General features: G+C 35.8%; 1 protein-coding gene and 1 non-coding gene across 2 annotated transcripts in view; one reads left to right on the forward strand and one right to left on the reverse strand.

Moving 5' to 3' along the window:
* The window catches only part of TEX11 (testis expressed 11), a 360,742-nt gene that overhangs the window by 193,476 nt on the left and 148,241 nt on the right, over nucleotides 1–19,025 (forward strand). The window contains exon 16 of the mRNA XM_055338036.1: nucleotides 16,163–16,265. Within this exon, the coding sequence (XP_055194011.1) occupies nucleotides 16,163–16,265 (103 nt within the window). The remainder of the gene's footprint in view (nucleotides 1–16,162; nucleotides 16,266–19,025) is intronic.
* Nucleotides 267–373, reverse strand: LOC129519033 (U6 spliceosomal RNA). Its single transcript, XR_008666330.1, has one exon. It is a non-coding gene; the product is annotated as a U6 spliceosomal RNA (small nuclear RNA).

Consider the following 19,025-nt stretch of genomic DNA (forward strand, 5'->3'; position numbering starts at 1 on the left):
AATAGCAAGTGCAAAGGTTGTGGGGATAAGAGCATACCTGGGGCATCTGAGGAATAGCAAAGGGACTAGTGTGACTTCAGCACAGGTAATATTAAGAAAAGTAGGAGCTGTGATCAGGGAAATAGTGGGGAGATGGATTATGTAAGAAAGATCTTATAGTTCATTGTAAAGATTTATCATTAACTCTAGGTGAGATGGGGAGCCATTGGGGAGCTCTGGGCAAAGAAATGACATGATTTGATTTGCATTTTATTTTTAAAATTTTTAAAAATATGGAACACTTCATGAATTCACATGTCATCCTTGTGCAGGGGCCATGCTAATCTTCTCTGTACTGTTCCAGTTTTAGTATATGTGCTGCCAAATTGAGCACGGTATGACCTTATGACCTGAATTTTAATAAGATCACTCTTACCACTGTATTGAATAGGCTAGGGTGAGTGCAAGGGTGGAAGCAGGAGACCATTTAGGAGGCCATTGAAATAATCTAGGCAAGAGATGAGGTGGCATAGACCAGGGTAGAATTGTGGATGGGGATCAGATTCTAGATAGATTATAAAAGTAAAGATGACAGAATTCCCCGACATACCAGATGTAAGATAGAAGAGAAAGAATAGACAAGACTGACTCTAAGGTTTTTGATTTTATCACCTACTGCTCTCTTGATGATTTTCACATCTTTGAGTTTATAAACCGATCTTTTGACGATCACTAGTAACCTTTTAATGATCAAGTCCAATGATCTTTTCTTAGTCCTTCTTGTCCTCTGATCTCTCTAGCACAAAACAATGTAATACTGTCAACTGTTTCATCCTTCTGGAAACTTTGTGTTTGGCTTCTATGACATCTTCTCTTAATCCTATTTATTGCTGTGGCTATTCCTTCTCTATTTCTGTTACTGGTTCTTTTCACCAAATAAATATTGGATGAGGGAAGGTATTATCTTTATCTTGTTATCTGGTTCACTGTTTTATCCCTGACACCCACAACCATGCTTCATAGATGTTTTAATAAACATTTGTTGAGTTAATTTATTCTCTGGTCTCTTCTTTTTTTTTTCTTATGTACACTCTACTCCCAGTAATCCATCTTAGCTTCAATTCTTCATTCCTAAATCAATATGTGTAGCCCGGATCTTTCTCATAGCCCACATTCACTTTTTTACTATTTTGGGCATATCCAGTGATCTGAGACTGAAATTTTTAGATTCCTGGATTACTTCTTCCCATGTATTCATCATGTGCCACATCTGATCAGTTCTACTTCTGCAGATTTTTGCCAGCTGTCTTCTCTCCCATCTTTACCTCTCTACTCTAGCCCAAGCTTTCATCATCTTTATCATTATTGGAATAATCTTCTAACCAATTACAGGGAGCCACTCAATAATCTTCAGTTACTCCCTGTAAATGAAAACCAAATTCCTCGGTGCTTAAGGTCCTCCATAATCTAGAAATAACATAATCCTATTTTATTTCCATTACATGTATACTGTGTTTATCCTAAATTGGATTATTTGCAGCTTCCAAACCATGATCTATGCTTTTCTACTTCTGTACCTTTTTCCATGCTTCTCCATTGCAAATGACCTTTTCCCTGCATCTCTACCTTATGAAACTTTTTTATGACAGTCTTGGCTTGATAAGGAAATTTCTGAGTCTTGCTTTTCCTCTAAAACTTCATAACACCTCTGTTTATACCTAGGTACTCGTATTCTGCATTGTATTATAGTTATTTGTATACCTGACTTAGCCCCCTATTAGATTGCCACCTCCTTGAGACAAGGACCATATCTTACTTTATTTTCTCTGATAGCTAGCATAGAGCCTAATGTATAGTCAAAGAGACTCAATAAATACCTGTCGATTTCTTGTGATTAAAGGAATTGCATTTGTTCATATTGTTTCTGACCTTGCTACTGTGGATAATTGGAAACCAAAAGTGATCAAGATCTATGCTTGATTATTAGAACTGAATGAGTTTACATTATTTTAGAAATCACCCCATTAGACCTTTCTATAGCTCAGTTCCTTTCTTTTTGGAAGAGAGAAACACATTCTGTTTTATTCTGCTTTAAAATAAAATATTAAATCATAGGTCAGAAGTTAATTTGGATGAGTTAAAGGAGTTGGAGAATATATTCCTCTGAACTCTTAGTAGATTATGTTATGGATTCATTAGTTCATACATTTGGCAACATCTTTTTGAGATAGCAATTCTAAATATAAGTAATTTCTTTGGTTTATTTTCAAAGTTATATATGTGTAAATTTTTCATTGCCATTATCCATTGAGAATATCTTCAGTACTATGTATGAGACAATATTAAACTATGTAGTTTCATAGACATCATCTCTGACTTTGGGGAATTTATAGTATCTTAAGTCTGGTATGTTAAAAATTCTCAAAAATAATATAATAAAATTAAGTGTAAGTCATAGGCTCGAATAGGCAGACTTTTAGTATAGAGGAAATGAACTTGGGTTCTAAGTATAGGAACAGTTGATCACAACTTGATATAATGGGATTTTGCTGCAAATCATAATATCTTAATACCCTTAATTTTCATTAAGAGATGAAGAATGGATTGTTTTGGTGATAGTCTGTAATAAAATTAATGGTAATGCACAATTGAGCACTCTTTAACTCAGTGTAGGAATCTCATCCTCAGCTTACAACTGCAATTTAGCTACATGAAGTGTCATTAGTACTACTATAGGTTGATGAAACTAAAGCACGATTTCAAAGCACAGCATGGCAGTAAGACTTACAACAGTTACGGGATGATACTGTTGGGGCACCTAGGTGGCTCAGTGCTTGAGTGTCTGCCTTCAGCTGAGGTCATGATCCCAGGGTCCTGGGATTGAGTCCCTCATCAGGCTCCCTGTGGGGTGCTGCTTCTGCCTATGTCTCTGCCTCTCTCCATGTGTCTTGAATAAATAGATAAAATCTAAGAAAAAAAGTGATACTATTAATAGAGTATTTATATGACCTAAAGTGAAGACCACCACATCTCATGTGTTGGTTTTATATTGGTTCTACTAACTATATGGAGTTCTAAAAAAAAATCATGCCTTTCCATTGTAGTACTGAAAGTGACCTTGTGATCAGAAGTAAACTAGTAATGTTCACTAGGTGGCACTGTGGCCTTTGTTTCTATTATAACAGCTAGTCATTGATTTTGTGATGCTTTGGCCGGTGTAGCCATTCCCACAAATATATCTGTATGGATGTAAAAGAAAGCACTTAAGTAAACATTAGATGAAAGTCAGTTGTGGCTCATTCCTGATATAGCTATACCATAAAAATACCATAATTGAGGTTTTAAGTCAACAAATATTTATTGAATGCCTAATCTGTGCCTGGTATTATAGAATAAGTAGAATACATGATTCTTTCTATACATAAGCTTAAAATATTTTTATGGAAACAAGATTTACACATACAACATAATTACAAATTAATAAAAATGTATAATCAAGTATCAAATTATGTGGTGAATATCATATGAATTTAGAATCAGAATATGTAGATAAGGACCTTTGTGAATACTGATTGGGTATATATATGACCTGAAGCTGAAAAGAGTAACCAATATGTTAGAAGACAGGCAAATCTGAAGAGACCTCAATAGGCTGAAATGATGAGCCCATTTGGATAAGATGAAGACAAACAGAATAACAATATATCCCATACTTGGATCCCTAAAAACAACTGTACAAGAACAGAATAGATGAAATGTGGCTTAAGAGCAGCACATGTAAAAGATTTGCGATGTTTTTAGTTGACTGTAAGCTCAACATCAGCCAATAATGCTGAGAAAATTAATTCAAATTAGGTTGCATCATGGGGCGCCAGGGTGACTCAGTGATTGAATGTCTCCCTTTGGCTCAGGTTGTGATCCCAGAGTCCTGGGATCAAGTCCCATGTCGTGTTCCCTGTGGGGAGCCTGCTTCTTCCCCTGCCTCTGTCTCTGCCTCTCTCTGTGTCTCTCATGAATAAATAAAATCTTTAAAAAAAAACCAATTAGGTTGCATCAATAGAAAAGTGAAGGAGTGATAATCACCCTGTATTCTGCTCTGGTTATAGCATACCTATAATACTGTGTAGGATTAAGAGGCAACACTTTTGAAGGAGGATATTGACAAACTCTAATGTGCCAAGGAGAAGGTACTCAGGATGGTAAGAGCCATCTTATTTGAAGAATAGTTAAAGGAAATATGGATGTTAAATTTGGAAAATGGAAGATTTAGGAGGAACATAATAACTTTCTCCTAATATTTGAATGGCTATCAAGGAGTAAAATAATTAAATTTATTCCAGGCGCCTGGGTGGCTCCATCAGTCAAGCGTCTATCTTTGGCTCAAGTCATGACATTGGGCTCCCTGCTCAGTGGGGAGTCTGCTTCTCTCTTTGTCCCTCCCTCCTGCTTGTTATCTCTCTCTCATGCTCTCTCTCGCTTTCAAATAAACAAAATATTTTTAAAAAATTAAATTTTTTCTGGGGATCCCTGTGTGGCTCAGTGGTTTAGCGCCTGCCTTTGGCCCAGGGCGTGATCCTGGAGTCCCAGGATCGAGTCCCATGTCAGGCTGCCTGCATGGAGCCTGCTTCTCCCTCTGCCTGTGTCTCTGCCTCTTTCTCCCTCTCTGTCTCTCATGAAAAAATAAATAAAAATCTTTAAAAAAATTAAATTTATTCTATGCCTATTTTCATGGGTGAGACATACAAGGAGTGAGATTTCAGGTCATCATAAGGAAACTATAATGATTAGACCTGTCTAAAACTGAAATGGATTTTCTTAAAATATAGTAAATTCCGGGATCCCTGGGTGGCGCAGTGGTTTGGCGCCTGCCTTTGGCCCAGGGCAGGATCCTGGAGACCCGGGATCGAATCCCACGTCGGGCTCCCGGTGCATGGAGCCTGCTTCTCCCTCTGCCTGTGTCTCTGCCTGTCTCTCTCTCTGTATGTCTATCATAAATAAATAAAAATTTAAAAAAATATATAGTAAATTCCCTCTCCCTGAAGGTATTTAAGCAGAGAGTGACTACTTGGTGTTAATGTTATAAAGAAGATTCAAGCATCAGAAGAATTTTTTTGACTAAGAGAATTTTAAGATCTCTTCTAACATATTGCTCTAAGATATCATTATAATCTGGTAAAATCTATAATAGTCAAAGATTTTTTGGAGTTCATAAGTTCATAGATTACTGAATTATAGAACTGAAGGGATCCTTACAAATCATTATTAATTTACTTTAAAAATCAAATTTATCGAAGTATAATTTATACTAAGAAACACTCATTTTAAGTATACAGTTAGATAATTTTGACAAATATATGCCCTAGTGTACCTAACTACCCAATCCAGATACAGAATATTTTATTACCTTAAAAGATTTCCTTGGGGATCCCTGGGTGGCGCAGCGGTTTAGCGCCTGCCTTTGGCCCGGGGCGCGATCCTGGAGACCTGGGATCGAATCCCACATCGGGCTCCCGGTGCATGGAGCCTGCTTCTTCTCCCTCTGCCTGTGTCTCTGCTCCTCTCTTTCTCTCTGTGTCTCTCATGAATAAATAAAATCTTAAAAAAAAAAAAGATTTCCTTGTGTTCCTTCCAGGTCAATCTCCATCTCCATTCTCAGCCCCAGACAGTGACTAATATATTACTTTACATCACTATTGATTACATTTATCTTTCCTAGAGTTTCATATACATGTAATTATACAGTATGTGCTTTTGGTTTTTGTTTTTGTTTTGGTCTGGACTTCAGTCATCATCATGTTTTGGAGAATCACTCATGTTGTTGCATATATCAATAGATTGTTCCTATTTATTCCTGAGTAGTATTACATTGTATGGATATGCCACGATTTATTTATCTGTTCATCTATTGATAACATTTTGGTTTTTCCAGTTTGAGGTTATCTTGAAAAATGCTGCTATAAACATTCAAGGTAGAAGTCTTTGTGTGGATATTTGTTTTGATTTCTCTGAGGAAATATCCAGAGGTGGAATTGCTGGGTTATGTGATAACTATATTTTTAAGTTTATAAGAAATCACCAAACTGTTTTCCAAAGGAGTTGTACCATTTTACATTCCTGCCATCAATGGTGAATGTGCCAGTTCATTAACATCCTTGACAATATATGGTATTTTCAGTCCTTTCAGTTTCAACAATTCTAGTATGTGTATTATGGGTTTATTTTAATAAAGTCAAATTTATTATATTTTTCTTGTTTATTGTATCATTAGAAATCAATTGTAATTGATTTTTAAAATTATGGTAAAATATACCATTTTAACCATTTTTTAAAGATTTTATTTATTTGAGGGAGAGTGAGCGAGAGATAGCATAAGCAGGGGCAGAAGGAGAGGGAGAAGCAGACTCCCCACTAAGCAGGCAGCCCAAAGTGGGGCTCAATCCCAGGACCCTGAAATCATGACCTGAGCCCAAGGCAGACACTTAACTGACTGAGCCACCCATGTGCCCGTTAACCATTTAAGTCTACAGTTCTGTGGCATTAATACATGCACAATATTCTGCATCCATCTCCAGAGCTCTTTTTATTATGCAAACTGACACTATGTGCCCATTATTAAACAATAACTCCTTACTTTCCTCAACCCCCAACCCCTGGCAACCAGAATTCTGTGTTCGATTTCTATAGCTTTGACTACTTTAGATACCTCACATAAGTAAAATCATACAATACTTGTTCATTTCTGACTGCCTTACACCACATAGCATAATGTCCTTAAGGTTCATCCATGTTGTGGCATGCATCAGAATTCCCTAACTTTTTAAGGCTCAGTGATATTCCACTGTGTGTGTGTGTGTGTGTGTATATATATATACCACTTTTCATTTATCCATCCATCTGTGGATGCTTCCACCTTCTAGCTTTTGTAAATAAAATTGCTATCAACTAGATGTACAAGTATCTGAGTCCCTGTGTTCAGTTCTTTTGTGTATATACCTAGGAATAGAATTGTGGAATTACATGGTAATTCTATGTTTAACATTTGAGAAACAGCTGCTGTTTTACATGATGGCTGTGTCATTTTATATTCCCACCAGAAAGCACAAGTGTCCTAATTTCTCCACATCCTGATCAACAATTGTTATTTCCTAGTTTTTTGATCATATCTATCCTAATGGGTATGAAGTAGTTTCTTGTATTTTTGCTTTGCATTTCCCTAATGAGCACTGATGTTGAGCATCTTCTCATGTGCTTATGGGCCATATAATTGGGCATTTTGTATATCTTCTCTGGAGAAATTCCAAGTCTTTCTGCCCATTTTTTAATTGGGTTGTTTATTTTAGAGTTGTTGAGTTGTAGGAGCCCTTTAATATTCTGGATATTAACTTATTGTCAATATATGATTTGCAAATATCTTCTTCTATTCTATGGATTGTCTTTTCCCTTTCTTGATAGTGTCCTTTGAAACACAAACATTTTGTGATTTTGATGAAGTCCAAATACCTATTTTTTATTTTGGTGCCTGTGCTTTTGGCGTCATATCCAAGAATTTACCACCAAATCCAATGTCATGATTTCCCCTTAAGTTTTCAGTCTTTTTTTAAAAAAAGATTTTATTTATTTATTCATGAGAGACACACAGAGAGAGGCAGAGACATAGGCAGAGGGAGAAACAGGCTCCCTGCAGGGAGCCCAATGTGGGACTCAGTCCCAGGACCCCAGGATCACAGCCTGAGCCAAAGGCAGATGCTCAACCACTGAGCCACCCAGGTGCCCCTCCCCGTAAGTTTTCTCCTAAGACTTATAATTTTAGCTTTTCCATGTAGGTCTTTGATCCATTTTGAGTTAACATTTTGTATCTGACTTCATTATTTTACATGTGGATATCCTATTTTCCCAACATCATTTATTGAAAAGGCTGTCCTCCTTCCATTGAATGGTCTTTGCACCCTATTCTAACATCATTTGAACATATATGTGAAGGGTTATTTCTGGGTTTTCTATCCTAATTCATTGGTCTGTATGTCTGTCCGTATGCAAGTATCACACTTTTAATTACTGTAGCTTTGTACTAAGTTTTGAAATTAGGAGGTGTGAGTCTTCCAAGATTGTTCTTTTCTTCCAAGATTTTTTTTGGCAACCTAGGGTCCCTTGAGATTACATATGAATTATAGGATTTTTTTAAAAAGCTCTATATAAAACAAAAATGGCATTGAGATGTTCATAAGGATTCAATTGATCTCTTTGGGTGTCTTCTTTTTAAAAAAATGTTTATCTTTTATTCTGAAAAATATATATGATTTTCACTATTTTTTAACTTTAAAATTTTCCCTTTTAACTTTTATAACATTTCCTAGTTTTATGTGTACAATATAGTAATTCAACACTTCTGTACTACACCCAGTGCTCATCACAAATGCACCCCTTAATTGCCACCACCTGTTTAACTCTTTGCCCCACCCACCTCCCTCTGGTAGTCCTCAGTTTGTTCTCTATAGTTAAAAAAGAGTCTATTTCTTGGTTTGTCTACCCCTCTCTCCTTATTTTCCCTTTGCTTATTTGTTTTGTTTCTTTTTTTTCCCTAGAGACAGAGCACAAATGGGATGGTGGAGGGGCAGAGGGAAAGGAAGAGAGAGAATCTTAAGCAGACTCCACCCAGGGCTTAATCTCATGACCCTGAGGATCATGACCTGAGCTGAAACTCAAGAGTCAGTCACTTAACTGACTAAACCACCCAGGTGTCCTCCATATGTAGGTCTTCTTTGGAGAAATGTCTGCTTATGACTTTTGCCCATTTTTTGGTTGGAATATTTGTTTCTGGGGTGTTGAGTTTTATAACTTCTCTATGTATTTTGGATACTAACCCTTTATTGGATATGTAATTTGCAAATATCTTTTCCCATTCTGTAGGTTGCCTTTTAGTTTTGTTGATTATTTCGTTTGCTCTGTGGACACTTTTTATTTTGATGTAGTCACAATAGGTTATTTTTACTTTTGTTTCCCTTGCCTCCAGGAACATACCTAGAAAGAAGTTGCTATGGCTGATGTCAAAGAGGTTTCTGCCTGTGTTCTCCTCTAGGATTTTTATGGTTTCAGGTCTCCATTTTAAATTTGTTTTTGTGTGTGCTGTAAGAAAGTGGTCTAGTTTCATTCTTCTGCATATTGCTGTCCAGTTTTCCCAACACCATTTGTTGAAGAGACTATCTTTTTTCCCATTGGATATTCTTTCATGATTCATCAAAGAATAGTTGACCATATTAGTTGTGGGTGCATTTCTGGGTTTTCTATTATGTTCCATTGATCTAAGTGTCTGTTTTTATGACAGTACCATACTATCCCGATCACTACAGCTCTGTAAGACGTGAAGTCAGAACTGTGATGCTTCCAAGCTTTGATCTTCTTTTCCAGGTTGCTTTGGCTATTTGGGGACTTTGGTGGCTCCATACAAATTTTAGGTTTGTTTGTTCTAGTTCTGAGAAAAATATTCCTGACCATAGAGGAAAAGCTCTGTTTTTCTCCATTGAGGATGATGTTAGCTGTGGGTTATTCATATATGGCCTTTTTTATGTCGAGTTATGTTCCCTCTAACCCTACTTTGTTGAGGGCTTCTATCCTGAATGGATGTTGTACTTTGTCGGATGCTGTCAGATGCTTTTTCTGTATCTATTGAGAGGATCATATTTTTTTTTACCTTTCTTTTATTAATGTGGTCTATCACATTGATTGATTTGTGAATACTGAACCACCATTATAGCCCAGGAATAAATCCCACTTGATCCTGGTGAATGATTCTTTCAGTGTATTGTTGGATTTGGTTTGTTAGTATTTTATTGAGAATCTGCATCCGTTATTCATCAAGGATACTGACCTCAATTTTTCTTTCTTTTTTAAAAAGATTTTATTTATTTAGTCATGAGAGATACACAGAGACAGGCAGAGACATAGGCAGAGGGATACAGGCTCCATGCAGGAAGCCCAATGTGGGACTCAATCCCAGGACCCTGGGATCATGACCTGAGCCAAAAGCAGATGCTCAACCTCTGAGCCACCCAGGCATCCCTTGGCCTCAATCTTTCTTTTTCAGTGGAGTCTTTATCTGGTTTTGGTATCAGGGTAATACTGGCTTCATAGAATGAATTTGGAAGTTTTGCTTCCTTTTCTATGTTTTGGAATAGTTTGAGAATATATGAAAAGAGTATTAACTCTTTTTTAAGTGTTTGGTAAAATTTACCTGCGAAGCTATTTGATCCTGGACTTTTGTTTGTTAGGATATGTTTGATTATTCAGTTTCTTTGCCACTTATTAGTCTATTCAAAGTATTCTATTTCTTCCTGTTGCAGTTTTGTTAATTTATATGTTTCTTGAAATTCATCTATTTCTTCCAGGTTAGTGATGACTTTTTATTTTTTTATTATTTTTTAAGTTTTATTTATTAATTTTTTGTATTTTTTTGGAGTTCAATTTACCAACATATAGCATAACACCCAGTGCTCATCCCGTCAAGTGCTCCCCTCAGTGCCCGTCACCCAGTCACCCCATCCCCCCGTCCACCTCCCTTTTCACTACTCCTTGTTCGTTTCCCAGAGTTAGGAGTCTCTCATGTTCTGTCACCCTCTCTGATATTTCCCACTCATTTTCTCTCCTTTCCCCTTTATTCCCTTTCGCTATTTTTTATATTCCCCAAATGAATGAGATCATATAATGTTTGTCCTTCTCCGATTGACTTACTTCACTCAGCATAATACCCTCCAGTTCCATCCACGTTGAAGCAAATGGTGAGTATTTGTTGTTTCTAATGGCTGAGTAATATTCCATTGTATACATAGACCACATCTTCTTTATCCATTCATCTTTCGAAGGACACCGAGGCTCCTCCATAGTTTGGCTATTGTGGACATTGCTGCTATAAACATTGGGGTGCAGCAATCCTGCCATTTCCCTGCATCTGTATCTTTGGGGTAAATCCCCAGAAGTGCAAGTGCTGGGTCATAGGGCAGTTCTATTTTTAACTCTTTGAAGAACCTCCACACAGTTTTCCAGAGTGGCTGTACCAGTTCACATTCCACCAACAGTGCAAGAGGGTTCCCGTTTCTCCACATCCTCTCCAACATTTGTTGTTTCCTGTCTTGTTAATTTTCCCCATTCTCACTGGTGTGAGATGGTATCTCATTGTGGTTTTGATTTGTATTTCCCAGATGGCCAGTGATGCAAAGTATTTTCTCATGTGCTTGTTGGCCATAGCTGTGTCCCCTTTGGTAAAATTTCTGTTCATGTCTTTTGCCCATTTCATGATTGGATTGTTTGTTTCTTTACTGTTGAGCTTAATAAGTTCTTTCTAGATCTTGGATACTAGCCCTTTATCTGATATGTCATTTGCAAATATCTTCTCCCGTTCTGTGGGTTGTCTTTTAGTTTTCTTGACTGTTTCTTTTTCTTTTTTAAAGATTTTATTTATTTATTCAGGAGAGACACAGAGAGAGAATGAGAGGCAGAGACACAGGCAGAGAGAGAAGCAGGCCCCATGCAGGGAGCCCGACGTGGTACTCGATCCTGGGTCTCCAGGATCACCTCATGGACCGAAGGTGACACTAAACCACTGAGCTACCCAGGCTACCCTTGTTGACTGTTTCTTTTGCTGTACAGAAGCTTTTTATCTTGATTAAGTCCCAATAATTCATTTTTGCTTTTGTTTTCCTTGCCCTCATAGATGTATCTTGCAAGATGTTGCTGTGGCCAAGTTCAAAAAGGGTATTGCCTATGTTCTCCTCTAGGATTTTGATGGATTCTTGTCTCACATTGAGATCTTTCCTCCATTTTGAGTTTATCTTTGTGTATGGTGTAAGAGAATGGCCTAGTTTCATTCTTCTGCACGTAGCTGTCCAATTTTCCCAGCACCATTTATTGAACAGGCTGTCCTTTTTCCAGTGCATAGTTTTTCCTGCTTTGTCGAATATTAGTTGACCATAGAATTGAGGGCCCATTTCTGGGTTCTCTATTCTGGTCCATCAATCTATGTGTCTGTTTTTGTGACAGTACCACACTGTCTTGATGATCACAGCTTTGTAATATAGCTTGAAATCCAGCATTGTGATGCCCCTGGCTTTGGTTTTCTTTTTCAATATTCCCCTGGCTATTTGGGGTCTTTTCTGATTCCACACAAATCTTAAGCTGATTTGTTCCAACTCTGTGAAGAAAGTCCATGGTATTTTCATAGGGATTGTACTGAATGTATAAATTGCCCTGGGTAGCATTGACATTTTCACAATATTCTTCCAATCCATGAGCATGGAATATTTTTCCATCTCTTTGTGTCTTCCTCAATTTCTTTCAGAAGTCTTCTGTAGTTTTTAGGGTATAGATCCTTTACCTCTTTGGTTAGGTTTATTCCTTAGGTATCTTATGCTTTTGGGTGCAATTGTAAATGGGATTGACTCCTTAATTTCTCTTTCTTCAGTTTTATTGGTAGTGATGACTTTTTAAAAACATAACACCAGAAGCACATTTGATGAAAAATAATTGGTACTTGGACATTATTAAAATTAGAAACCTCTATGGGAAAGATATTGTTAAGGAATGGAAACCTAAGCCATACAGTGAGAGAAAATATTTACAAAACACATATTTGGTTAAAAAAATGATATCCAAAATATACAAAGAATTAAATAATAAGGCAAGAAAGAAAGACAAGAAATTATAAAGTTATAATTTATAATTATGAATTATAAATTTGAGAAAAGACTTGAACAGTATCTTACTAAAGAAGACATATAGATGGCAAATAAGCATATAAAAACATTCTCAACATTATATTTCATCAAGAAAATGCAAATTAAAACAATACCACTACACAACTGTTAAAATGGCTAAAATCTAAAACACTGACAAAACCAAATACTGGTGAAAATGTGGCAAAATTGAAATTCTCTTTCATTGCTAGTAAGAAAAATAATAGTAGAGCCATTTTGAAAGATAATTTCAGTTTCTTATAAAACTAGACATACTCTCACAACATGATCTAGTAATTGCCCTTCTTAGTATTTTATCCAAATGAACTGTAAGCTAATATCCACACAAAATCCTGCACATTACTCATAATTGTGAAAACTTAGAAGCAACCAAAATATCATTCAATGGGTTATAAAAATATAATAAAATTCAGAATACCCTTATTTTGTAATGATAGTTTGTAAATCACTTTTATCTCTACTATGAAAGTTAAAAACAATGATATTAAAAATAACTATAGCTATAAAAATTTGTTAACAGATTTACAATATAAAAAGATGTAAAGTGTGAGATGAATAGCATAAATGTGAGGAGAGAAGACGTAAAAGTGTAGAGTTTCTCTATGCATTTGAACATAAGTTGTTAACAGTTTAAAATAGACTGTTATATCTATAAGATGCTTTTCGTAAACCACATGGTAAGCACAAAGAAAAAACCCATAGTACATACATAAAAGATAAATAAAAAGGAATAAAAGCATACCAATACAAGAATAAATTTTTTAAAAAGACAGCAAGGGGAAAAAACAAAGGAATTAAAAATTAAGAAAACAGTTAAGAAAATGGGAATAGTAGGTCTATACCTATCAAAATTACTTTAAATATAAATGGAAGAAATTCTCCAAAGACACAGAATAAATGGATTTTTAATAAAAAAAATTCCAACAGTATGCTGCCTACTAGAGACTAACTTAGCTTTAAGGATATGCATGAACTGAAAGGGACTGAAAAAGATATTACATGCAAATGGTAGGGAAAAGAGAGCAGGAGTGGCTATAATTATATCAGATAAAATAAACTTTAGTCAAAATTGGTCACCAGAGACAAAGGTCACTATATAGTGATAAAGGGGTCACCTCATCCAGAGGATATGACAATTGTAAATATATATACACTGAACATTAGAGCAACTAAATATTTAAAACTAATACTAACCAAAAAGATGCTCAGCATCACTAATCATCGGTAAAATGTATATTAAAACCATAGTGAGATACTATTTCACACCTGTCAGAATGGTTAATTCAAATACACAAGAAATAGCAAGTTTTGACAAAGATGTGGAGAAAAGGGTACCCTCATGCACTGTTGGTAGGAATGCAAATTGGCAGAGCAGCTGTGGAAATCACGTTGGAGGTTCTTCAAAAATTAGAATTACTATATGATCCAGTATTTCCATTACTGGATATTTACCCTGCCAAAAGGGAAAACACTAATTTGAAAATATTACACTCCTATGTTTATTGCAGCATTATTTATAATAACCAAGATTTGGAAGCAAACGAACTGTTCATTGATAGATGAATGAAGATGATGTGGTATATATACACTTGGAAATTATTCAGCCATTAAAAAGAATGAACTCTTGCCATTTGCAATACTATGGAAGGACCTAGAGAGTCTAGAGGATATAATATTAAGTGAAATAACTCAGTCAGAGAAAGACAAACATCATATGATTTCATCCATACATTATTTAACACATAACAACAAAAAAGGATACAGACAAAAAGAGACTTTTAAATACAGAGAACAAATTGGTGGTTGCCAGAGGAAAGGTGGGTTAGGGGGATAGGTGAAATAAAGGTGGTTAAGAGTACACTTATCTTAAAAAAAAAAAGAGTACACTTATCTTGATGAGCACTGAGACATGTATAAAATTGTTGAATCATTATATTGTATACCTGAAACTAATATAACACTGTATATTAATTATACTTGAATTTAACAATAAACAAATAAAGCAAATGTTAACAAACTAAAGGTAGTAATAGGCAGCAATTTTAAATAGTAAAGGACTTCAACACCCACTTTCAACAATGCATAGATCATGCAGACAGAAAAATAATATATAAATAGTGGACCTGAATAACACTATAGACCAAATGGACCTTACAAATACATATAGAATATTCTATTTCGGGATCCCTGGGTGGCGCAGTGGTTTGGCGCCTGCCTTTGGCCCAGGGCGCGATCCTGGAGACCCGGGATCGAATCCCACATCGGGCTTCCAGTGCATGGAGCCTGCTTCTCCCTCTGCCTGTGTCTCTGCCTCTCTCTGTGACTATCATAAATAAATAAATAAAAAATTAAAAAAAAAAGAATATTCTATTTCTCTGAAGGATACATATTTCTCTGAAGAATACATATTTCTCTGAAGAATACATATTTCTCTGAAGCACACATGGAACATTCTCCAGGATAGACCATATGTTGGGCTAGCAGGCAAGCTGTAACAAATTTGAGAAGATTGAAATCATATCAGATATCTTTTTCAAACACAATGGTAAAACCTGTAAATAAATATCAGGAGGAAAAACAATTCACATTGTTTCTCAACAATGCATGGAGGTTGAGAAACACATTCCTGAACAACCAATGCGTTAAAGAAGAAATCAAAAGGGAAATCGCAAAGTATTTTGTGACAAAAGGAAATGGAAACACAGCATATCCAAACTTATGGGATGCATCAAAAATTGTCCTCGGCAGAAAGTTTATAGAGATAAACACCTACATTAAAAAAAACTCAAATAATCTAACTTTACAACTCAAGGAATTAGAAAAAGAAGAAAAAAGTAAGCCTAGATTTGGGGGCTTAATGTAATTTGGTGCTGTAAATATACACCTCAGAGATTGGTTCTTTCTACCACATTTTGCTGTGTTCATCTCAGAACCAAAGTAACTTTCTTTGCAGTCTTCTGGGGATGCAGGTAGGAGGTTTAGTTCTGATTTGTACTTAGCCTAAGGGTATGGTCCCTTGAGGCTTGATACCTGTTTCCCTGACCTAGTAGTGAGGTTCATTAAAACTAAAGGTGACATTTATTTAGATTTATAAATGTCCACCAGAAAAAAAGTGGCTCTAATTCTCTGCTTGTTTCTCTGGAACTTCACTTTCCTTAGAATTTACTATCTTGTAAGTTACTCTGGAATTGAAAAAAATGTTATCTAACATCTTTGTTTTCAGTTGGAGTGTTGGTCTGATGTATATCATGCACCTTATTTCTAGAAGCAGAATGCACAGTTTCTTTAGCATTTTAAGAGAACAGTTCTTTAAAGATTTTACTTAGATTCACGTCTTTTTATAATGAGTATCCTCAACCATAGTGACTATGTTAATACTATTAGTGAAATACAAGGTCTTATTACTTTTATAAAAGAGGGCCAATATTTCTTTTTTTCAGGCTAAAGAGGCAGTGATAGAAGCTGAACAACGTGATCCTACAAATATTTTCACTCAATTTTATGTATTCAAGATTGCAGTTTTAGAGGGCAACTCTGGCAGAGGTATATTATTTATGAATTATATTTAATTATTAATATAAAGAATAATAATCCTCTTCTACCATAAAGGAAAAAAAGATTGTTTTTAAGAGTGGAGTTATATGTTGTGTATTCTACCTTTCCTGTGTAAAGATGATACAACCATGCAAAAAGGAAGTATGGGGTAAGAGAGAATTCACTGCAAACCCTTTTCAGTTGAGTTGTCTTAGATAATCAAAGTCTCCAGCTGACTTTTAAATATTTTCATTTATTTGGGAAGTTATTGGTGAGAGATTTGGCCTTGAAATGGAGTTTCTTGCTACAGAGTTGACAGTGCTGAAGTTGCTCACCTGAACTTCATCCCATTAGTACTGTCCCCTTTCCATTAAGTTAAGCATAGTTTCCTAGTTGATGTGTCTTTACACTCCTGTATCTTGATTTGGTTACAGATATGCCATGTTGTGATATTACTCCCATTCAGCCTTCAGTGTAGCTGAGGATACCCTGAGGCAGCTTGAGCTCCAGACTGGTTCTCTCTTGTGAAGGTTATAAGTTGAGAAATTGATAGGTTTAAATTAATAGATCCAAACAGAATTTATACTAATCCAACTAAGCAACTGTTTATGAATACCTACTATGTGCAACAGACTCTGCTTTGCACTTCAAAAAAAGAAAGATAGTTTATTCTTCTTTGGAAAAGAAATGTTCCAAGATAGTAAAGTATACCTGTATATTAATTAAAGATTAGTAAATTGAAGTCAGTTCTTTATCAGGGTTTATTTTTTTTTAAGATTTTACTTATTTAAGATAGAGAGTACACACATGAGCAGGAGGAGGTTTAGAGGGAGAGGGAGAAGCAGACTCCCTGCTGAACAGGGAGCCCCATGTGGGACTCAATCCTAGGACCCCAGGATCATGACCTAAGCCAAAGGCAGATGCTTAACCAACTGAGCTACCCAGGCATCCTTTATATTGTAGTCATGTCCACATCAATTTTTTCATTAGAGACCTTTGGGAATTTGTTATATTTGATGTACTATGTTGAAAGATTAAAAAAATTTTAACTTTTTACCAACAGAAATGGCAAAAAAAAATAGATTTCCTATTAAACCTTTTAACATTCTATTAAAATAAATTTTTTTACTTTTATTTATTTTTTAAAGATTTTTTAAAATTTATTTATTCATGAAAGACACACAGAGAGAGAGAGAAAGAAAGAAAGAGAGAGAGAGAGAGAGAGAGAGAAAGGCAGAGGCAGAGGGAGAAGCAGGCTCCATGCAGGGAGCCTGATGTGGGACTCCATCCCGGGTCTCCAGGATCGCACCCTGGGCTGAAGGTGGCGCTAAACCGCTGAGGCACCTAGGCTGCCCAGAAATTTTTTCCTTTTTAAACATACCATCAGCTCAGTCTTTTTTTCCCCCCCTAGTTATCTGTGACCATTTTTTAAAGCCATGTTTGTTGATAATATATAGAATAAAACTTACTAGATTCTTTGAGGTTTATTTATATTAATAAATCTGTGAGTTTTGACAAATGTATACAGTTATGTAACCACCATTACCATCATGATACAGAACAAAAAATTGCCTCAGGCTCCTTTATTGTCATTCCTTCCCACCACTTTTAGCCCTGGACACAACTGAACTCATTTCTATCTCTGTATTTTTGCCTTTTCCAAAATGTCATATAAATGAGATCATACAGTATAAAGCTTTTTGAGCCTGTCTTTCACTTATCATAATGTATTCAAAACCCATTCATACTGTTGTGTTTCCATAGTTTGTTCTTCTTCATTGCCACAGTTTATTCATTCACCATTTGAAGTATATTTGGATGGTTTCCATTGTGAGCAAGTGTGAATAAATGTGCTATAAATATCTGTTTACAGATTTTGTGTGATGATAAAATTTAACTTCTCTAGGATAAATATCTAGGAGTTGGATTTTTGGGTTGTATGGTAGATACATGTTTAATTATCAGAAACTGCCAAGCTGTTTTTCTAAGTAGCTATACAATTTTACACTCTAACCAGTTATGTTTGAGTGTTCCAGGTGATCTGCTTGGAATTGTCCATTTAAAAAATACTTTACCCATTCTAATAGTTGATGTATATCAGCTTGGAATTGTCCATTTAAAATTTCTACTTGTCAAAAAAAATAAAATTCCTACTTGTCCGTTTAAAAAATACCCATTCTAATAGTTGATGTATACCAACTTGGAATTGTCCATTTAAATTCCTACTTGTCTGTTTAAAAAATACTTTACCCATTCTAATAGTTGGGTAGTGGTATCTTATTGTGGTTTTTTTTTAATATAAATTAATTTTTATTGGAGTTCAATTTACCAACATACAGAATAACACCCAGTGCTCATCCCGTCAAGTGTCCCCCTCCGTGCCCGTCACCCATTCACCCCCACCCCCCGCCCTCCTCCCCTTCCACCACCCCTAGTTCATTTCCCAGAGTTAGAAGTCTTTATGTTCTGTGTCCCTTTCTGATATCTCCCACACATTTCTTCTCCCTTCCCTTATATTCCCCTTCACTATTATTCATATTCCCCAAATGAGTGAGAACATACACTGTTTGTCCTTCTCCGATTGACTTACTTCACTCAGCATAATACCCTCCAGTTCCATCCACGTTGAAGCAAATGGTGGGTATTTGTCGTTTCTAACGGCTGAGTAATATTCCATTGTATACATAAACCACATCTTCTTTATCCATTCATCTTTCGATGGGCACCGAGGCTCCTTCCACAGTTTGGCTATTGTGGACATGGCTGCTA

Source organism: Nyctereutes procyonoides, unplaced genomic scaffold, assembly GCF_905146905.1.
Source record: "Nyctereutes procyonoides isolate TBG_1078 unplaced genomic scaffold, NYPRO_anot_genome, whole genome shotgun sequence".
In the NCBI taxonomy this organism is placed as follows: domain Eukaryota; kingdom Metazoa; phylum Chordata; class Mammalia; order Carnivora; family Canidae; genus Nyctereutes; species Nyctereutes procyonoides.